This window comes from Natator depressus, chromosome 2, assembly GCF_965152275.1.
Source record: "Natator depressus isolate rNatDep1 chromosome 2, rNatDep2.hap1, whole genome shotgun sequence".
Classification (NCBI taxonomy): Eukaryota; Metazoa; Chordata; order Testudines; family Cheloniidae; genus Natator; species Natator depressus.
In genome coordinates this window covers 189,959,113-189,966,994 of record NC_134235.1, presented here as the reverse complement: position 1 = coordinate 189,966,994, position 7,882 = coordinate 189,959,113, and the positions used below count along the sequence as shown (strand labels likewise).

Sequence of the window (7,882 nt, the reverse complement as noted above, 5' to 3'; positions counted from 1 at the left end):
TGTTTTATGCAAGGTGGATCATGTGAGATATCATTGGAAAGGTTATGGTTTACTGAATGTGATTATCTAATTTGTATGCATGTATCATTTCTGTATCTGAAATTAGGAATATTGACTATGTAACAATTACAACTGTGTGTGTACTTGGAAAAACGCCCACCAGACAGTAGGCAATCAGCCTGGATGGGCCATTAAAAAGGACAATAGAACTTTGAAGATACTAATCTTCCACCTTCCTGAGAAGCTTCCTGGGATGCTGCTTTGACACTACAAGGTCATGTGATCATGTCACCTGGTACACGGTCCCATCTTGAGCTCATATTTTTCCACTGGAAGGGGGTGCGCTAGGAAAGAAAAGATTCCCGCCATATATAAATCCTATTTAAGGCTGGGAAGCGAGGTAATCAGGGCTCTTCTCCACTGCCCAAGAAGGAAGACTGCTGAAAACACCTGAAGAAACAAAGAAACTGAGCTGGGGAGGCAGGGGCTGCATCCAGGTGAAAAGGACAGCCTGTAAAAGGAATCCCTGAAGATTTAAGCTGCAAGCACTGCAGTTTACCTTCAAGAAACTCTGCAACCTGCTTGAAACAACATTTAGGGTGAGAAATTATTATTTGTAGCCAGTATTCCTTAGTGTATTAAGCTTATTAAGTGTTTTGTTTTATTTGCTCAATAATCTGCTTTGTTCTGTTTGCTATCCCTTATAATCACTTAAAATTTATTGTAGTTAATAAACTTGTTTCATATTTATTCCAAAACCCAGTTTGTGCAATTCATAACTGGGGACGGGGAGGCAAAAAGCTATGTATATCTTAAGAACAGCCATACTGGGTCAGACCAAAGGTCCATCAAGCCCAGCATCCTGTCCTCTGACAGTGACCAATGGCAGGTGCCCCAAAGGGAATGAACAGAACAGGTAATCATCAAGTGATCCATGCCCTGTCACCCAATCCCAGCTTCTGGCAAACAGGCTAGGGACACCATTCCTGCCAAGCGTGGCTAATAGCCATTGATGGACCTTTCTTCCATGAATCTATCTAGCTCCCTTTTGAACCCCGTTATAATATTGGCCTTCACAACACCCTCTGGCAAGGAGTTCCAGAGGTTGACAGTACGTTGCGTGAAAAAATACTTTCTTGTGTTTGTTTTAAACCTGCTACCTATTAATTTCATTTGGTGGCCCCTTATTCTTGTATTATGAGAAGGAGTAAATAACACTTCCTTATTTACTTTCTTTATGCCACTCATGATTTTATAGATCTCTATCATATCCCCCCTTTTCCAAGCTGAAAAGTCCCAGTCTTATTAATCTCTCCTCATATGGAAGCCGTTCTATACCCCTAATAATTTTGTTGCCCTTTTCTGAACCTTTTCCAATTCCAGTATATCTTTTTGGAGATGGGGCGACCATATCTGCACACAGTACTCAAGATGGGGGCATACCATGGATTTATGTAGAGGCAATATGATATTTTCTGTCTTATTATCGATCCCTTTCTTGATGATTCCCAACATTCTGTTTGTTTTTTTGACTGCCGCTGCACACTGAGTGGATGATTTCAGAGAACTATCCACAATGACTCCAAGATCTCTTTCTTGTGTGGTAACAGCTAATTTAGACCCCATCATTGTATATGTATAGTTAGGATTATGTTTTCCAATGTGCATTACTTTGCATTTATCAACACTGGGCAACAAAATGGCAGATGAAATTTAGTCACCCAGTTTTGTGAGAGAGGAGGGTGATTAGTTCACACTAGATCTCCATACAATGCAAGACAGTGTAATTTTGGGTTTACTCTCTAGAGGGTGTTTTCACAGGAGTCATGGGCAATCCTCTAGCTGAGTCCTCCCACAGAGAGCTGAATGTAGACCAGTGGTGGGCTAATCCACTGGCAGGCCGTGAGGCAGTTTGTTTACACTGACCATCCACAGGCACGGCTGCGCGCAACTCCCAGTGGCTACGGTTCGCCGTTCCCGGCCAATGGGAGCTGCAGCAAGCAGTGGCCAGCAGGTCCCTGCAGCCCGCGTTGCTTCCCGCAGCTCCCATTGGCCAGGAATGGTGAATCACGGCCACTGGGAGCTGCGGGGAGCTGTGCCTGTGGACAGTCAATGTAAACAAACTGTCTTCTGGCCCAGCAGCGGATGATCCTGACTGGCCGCATGTGGCCCGCAGGTTGCCCACCACAGTTGTAGACTCTGTGCGATTCTACAGCTGGGTGTGCCCCCTACCTGTGTGTGTCCTGGAAAGGGGCTTGAGAGCCTGCCACAGTAGCACTGGGGGAGGGGGGGACCCAGGCTGATGCGACAGGAGGGCTCAATAGGATCCCCGCACCTCAGGTGGCACCCTGGAAAGGGGGGGGGATCCAACCTGTCACACACCCCACTTTCTATTTTCTTGCTCGCACCTGGCGGCAGCAGCAGCTACAACGGGGATTAAATGCTTCTCCTCTCCAAAGCGGCCCCCGCGCGTGCTCTGGTAGACGTGGCTACCTGCGGCGGTGAGGGGCTCACCTGCCATAGTGTGGTGTCCACTGTCCCGCGCGGGGAGAGCCCCAGCCAAACGTGCTCGCAGTCCAAGCGCCGGAAGGGGGTCTCCGCTGGAGGGAAGAGACGCACGCTTCCCTTTGCCGTAGGGAGCAGGCTGAACCCCGCCCCAAAACATGGGTTTACACGAGCGGAGGCAGAAAGCGCGTTGCCGTGGCCTCAGCACAAAGCCGACTTCATCCCGGGCAGGGCTGAGCTCCTGCCCTCGTGAGGCGGTTTGCCATTGTCCTCAATGGGGCCGGAATCTCCCCCCCCCCCCGGGAGTTATAAGCCATGAAGTGAACAGTCCGTGGAGCAGTCAGGGGGGGTCCCACCGCCTCCCCGGGCCAGCGGGCTGCCTCGCCCCTTCGGGACCGCCCGCTCGCGTCTCCCCTCTGTCCCGCCCGGCGCCCAGCGCCCGGTCTTGCCCCGCCCCGCTCGGCAGGGGGCCGCGGCGCGGTGCCTCGGGGCAAGGGGCGCGCCGGGCTGGCAGCCGCACAAAGCCGCGCTCGCTCTGCGCTCACGTGCCGCCGCCCCGCTCCCGGCGCCCATTGAGCGTGGCCAGAGGCCGGGCTGAGCCCCACGCACCCCGGGCTTGCACCGCGCCGTGGGGGAGGCTGCCCAGCCCAGCCCAGCCCGGGTCCCGGCGGCTGAAGATGGAGCAACCGCCTCCGCCGCGCCCTGGCGCCCAGACGGTCACCACCATCACCAGCAGCTCCTTCACCGCCAGCTTCTCCCCGGCCGGCGCCAGCACCCTCGCCTACGACAGGGAGTTCCTGCGAACCGCGCCCGGCATCCTCATGCTGACCGAGATCGTGAGTAACCCGCCCGCCGCCGCCGCGTCCCCTTGGCTTGTGGGGAGGGAGAGCCGCCGGGGCTGACTGCGGCTCCCAGTCTCTCTCAGCCGGGCAGGATTCCCGGACACTTTTAGCCTCTTCCTCCCACGCTTTGTGGCTTCTCTCCAGCAGCGTGGGGACGGGGGCTTTGCACAAGGACCTGCCTTTGCGGTGACTTTGCTTTTAATGGTAAAGCCCCTCGCGAGCCCGCTGCCTGTTGGGGAGAAACGCAGTTGCCAGAGTAACAGGTTACATGTGAGCTGATGATTTTTTTAAGTAGCAGGTCACTCTGGGCTGCGTTGTGAGCTCCGGTGTGGAGTGACTCCGGAGTGGCTCCAATCCACCCCATGCACCTTTAGCGCAGCCTTCCAAAGTAGTGAGCTGCCTGGGTGGAGCTCCTTGCAGGACATTCAATGTAATGCCAAATGTTTTAAAATGTCCTGCATTGAAGACTTGTAAATGCTGAGTCATATTTGCAATTAACTATATTTTAATTCTAATTATTATATTAGAATCTCTTGTGGGTATCTTACTGAAATGTAACATCATGGTGGTGTCAGCATCAGAGGTTGTAAATCAGTTTCCATCCAGCTTTAAAGTTGAATAATCCCCAAAGAAGAACTTTAATGTTTTAGTCTCTGACCCTGCAAACAGATCCATAGGTGCAGACAACTATGCCCCCCCCCCCCCCCATGTAGGTTTATCCACCCAGATCAGCTGGTGGGGTCTAAATGAGTAATCAAGAAACAATAAATTTTCTATTCTATCAGGGTTTGCTTAAATTACACATTTTACAGACAGACCATGGGACTGTTGAGAGGTTGGTCCCCAAAATCTACTCTTTAGGATCATCACAGAGAAGCTCATTTTATATGGCTTTAACCTCCACCTAACATTTCCCCCCAGTTCATTGTCTGCAACAACTGCAATGTTTCCTGCACTACAATCAAAACTCCGGCAGGCCAGTGGTTTGGGTGCTTCTAGAGTACAATGCTTGTAATATTCTGTTTGAAATCTCATCAGTAACAGAGCACTTGATTTAGATAACAAAATAAATGCAGTTTTAAATGATAAATGTCAAGTTCTTGTCTTGTAAAGACCCATAAAACTTGATGACATAAACATCTACACAGAGCGGGGGATGTGTTCTTTTGTCTGTTTTAGCATTTGTAATGTCAACAACTCTTGCAGGGGAAAAACCATCTTGGCCGATCAGGATCAGATTTTCAAATATTTTGTTTTATGTGTTTATACGCTGCATTGGTAATATTAATAAATTAACTCTCACAACACCCTTATAAGAAACTAAGTAACACATCATCCCTATTTTACAGCTGGATAAGGGATTGATTAATCATTTCATTGCACTTTGTATAGTCAGTTGCCCCTGCGCAGAGTTGTTCTGGTAGGGGGTTTAATGCTTTGTTGCTTCTGTAGATCAAGCTCATTGCACACACTCGCGATTCCTTATATTCCTTCATTTGCCTCCGCCCCAGGCTCCTGCATGCCACCCTCCCATCCCCCTCAATTTCAGAGACTCCCTGGAAACCTCTACACCCCCACTTCATGTCAGGTGTGCCCCCACCCCCATTTCCCCCCATGCCAGGGTTGGTTGTTCCTCATTTTCCCAGTCAAAGGTCTCCTATTCTGCCCCCATGGCAGGAGTTCTGTGTGCACCCCACGCTCCTCTGCCCTGCTCCCCAGAGGCTCTGTTCACACTCCCATTCTGCCCCCTTCACTCTTTTACCAGGGACCTCCATTTCACACCTTGCCAAGGCTCTGTGTGTCCCCTATTCTGCTTGATGCCAGTCTCCCACTCTCTCCTCGATGCCAGTGCTGTGTATGCCTCCACTTCTGCCCCATTCTGCTTTCCCCTCCCATACCCCCATTTTCCCCTTTACCAGGGTCACCTGTTCTCCCCTATTATAACCCATGCCAAGGGTTCTGCATATGCTCCTATTCTCCCACCATTATTTCTCTGTTTTCTGGGAGACAAGTCATTCAGGGTGTCAAGAACTTGCCTCAAACATTCCCTGAACTTTTGGAATTGATTGGATGCTGTGTTCAAAAGTTATCACATTATATCTAAATATCAAACATCCAAACAGGAACACCATCAAGTGCAGGATAAATCTTGCAAGCTCAGCCAAAAATGATAACAGATTTAGTCTTTTGTTGTTACTTTGCGCAGATGTAAATTATTATACAAGCTGCCAGTCAAAATGAGATTGTTGCTTGCTTAAGGCCAAGTAATAAATTGATGGTAGAGCAGGGATTAGAATGTGGGAGTTCCTAGTTGTTGGTCCTGTGCGCTGAACGATTAGACACACTTCCTCTCTGTTAAATTTTTAATTTTTTTAAATCAATTCAATTAATGATTAGAGATCTTAAACATTTTTTTAAGCGTTTCAATCCACCATGTAAGTTTTTCTGCTTGACTGTTTTGCTTTGATGGTTTGTGGAAAGGTCACTTATTTGACCACATCCACTTTCAAGGGCTGAGAATGTAACTATTATAAACTTCCAAAAGACTGACCCAGCAGTGGAGTAATTACCTTATCCATTATCATTAAAGCAAACCAGCCAAATGGAACTCCAGGCTTATGTGCAGTATGGATCCTTAGTGGACCTCTGGCAGAAACAGCCAGAGAAGAATCATGTTACAAGATACTTTCTACTACTTCCTCATACGAGGTAGTAACTTCTACTACTAACCAAAATACTTGCTTGGAGCTGTAATTATTAGATATTGTCAAACAATCCGGAGTGCTTAGGTACCTGAAATGTAAACAAATTCAAGTTTTGGGAACATTCCAGTATCAACATTAGGGCAATTAAAAAAAAAAATCAAGCTATAGTCACTGTAATTGTATTCAAAAGAAATGCCACATTCCTTCTTCCACTTCTTATTGCCTTTCCACTCCTTATTGCAACAAGGTTCTCAAGACCACTCACGCTTTCTCTGATAAGAGAAATCTGAATAGGTTAATTGGAACCTTCGTAAAGTGTGATACAGAACCCATGGAAGTACTGTATGAAGAGTCTCTAGCATAGGTACAATGGCATGAATTCCATTTGAGACTGAGATTATAGTTCAATTTAGCTGCTTGAACACTCCACACATACAAGCTCTTGTGTAGACTTCTGGATGGGAGTGTGCTTCTTAGTCTTTGCTAGCCTTACAGACTGAGAATGGTTTCCATAGTCTTTCTGTCTAAATAGAGTCTTGAGATACCTGTTTTGTCCTTACATTAAATTTAGCAATTTATGACCTTTGGAAAAGAAGTTCAAAATTATTTTAGTGCCACTCTTATCAGGTCTGACTTTCTTCATATGAAACTTTAAAACAATGTTTGGTATGTGCTTAAGTGCTGTTCTGCATCGGGGTCTAAGATTGTGGTCATGTGTGCTGCAGTAAGAAATTATGCATCAGCCTGAAAAATAGTACTTAAAGACCACTACAAGTGAGTTCTGAGTTGTACCAGCTAGTACTGCTGGTTCTTAACTCCACCAATTATGTCAAAGCTACTGAAACAGAGGTTCTTCTAGGTTTGTTTTTGCTTTCCCCCCTAACTTTACAGAAGACATCCAGTTGAAATAGGGATTATGACATTGAAACCAAAATAGAGCTTAGTGTGAAAAATAAGTACTGTCCCCAGACTTTGGTCAAACCCTGCCCTTCTTTTCCCTCCTCCCAAGAAGAAAAGCCTCCCAAGGCATTGTGCCTGGGCATGACTATTTTTATACAGGATCCATACATCAAAAATGGCACCAAATCACCGGTCAGCTTCTACCTGTCCTGCTCATCCTATGTACCAAACTCACTGAAAGTCAACTTTAAAACTAATCCAAATCCCCTAATCAGGAATTCTAAAAGTTCTGTTTTACTGTGTTGCTGCATAATTTATCAGTCAACCACATATGCATAATGGTGAGAATATCATTAATGACTTCTAGTTCTAAAAATACAGATCTCTTACCTGGTGTGAGGTAAAGGAAGAATTCCACAGGTTCAAATAGCAAACAGAATGGATACGCGCTTGACAATATATCAAAATTGTACCAGTTAGGAATATGTCTTCACTGCAGAGTTAGGCCACGTGGTTGGTTAGGTATTGTCCCTAACCTCCGCCTCCCATTCACACACACAACCCTCTCCTCTCAGTTTAGTGGTGCTTTAAACCTTGGCTCGCTGGCACTGCTAGGGTATAAGCTGAAGCTCAGATAACCTGGACACAGGCTAAATCCCTCCAGTGATGAAAGTTCTCCAGTGCGGCCATAAATATAAAGGGAAGGGTAACAACCTTTATGTATTCAGTAATATAAAATCCCTCTTGGCCAGAGGTACAGAATCCCCTTACCGGTAAGGGGTTAATCAGTTCAATTAACCTAATTGTCACCTGACCGGAAGGACCAATGGGGAAAGAAGATACTTTCAAATCTGGGGCGGGAGGCTTTGTTTTTGTGCTCTGTGTGTGTTCTCTCCGGAGACAAAGAGAGAGACCAAGCAAGTAATCCAG

The 7,882-nt window shown here is 46.9% G+C and overlaps 1 protein-coding gene across 1 annotated transcript in view; it reads left to right on the top strand.

Moving 5' to 3' along the window:
• The first annotated feature begins 3,023 nt into the window (after positions 1-3,023).
• CMTM8 (CKLF like MARVEL transmembrane domain containing 8) overlaps positions 3,024-7,882 on the top strand; it is a 43,382-nt gene continuing 38,523 nt past the window's right edge. Inside the window, exon 1 of the mRNA XM_074943298.1 lies at positions 3,024-3,341. Coding sequence (XP_074799399.1) covers positions 3,183-3,341 — 159 coding nt within the window. The 5' untranslated portion in view covers positions 3,024-3,182. The remainder of the gene's footprint in view (positions 3,342-7,882) is intronic.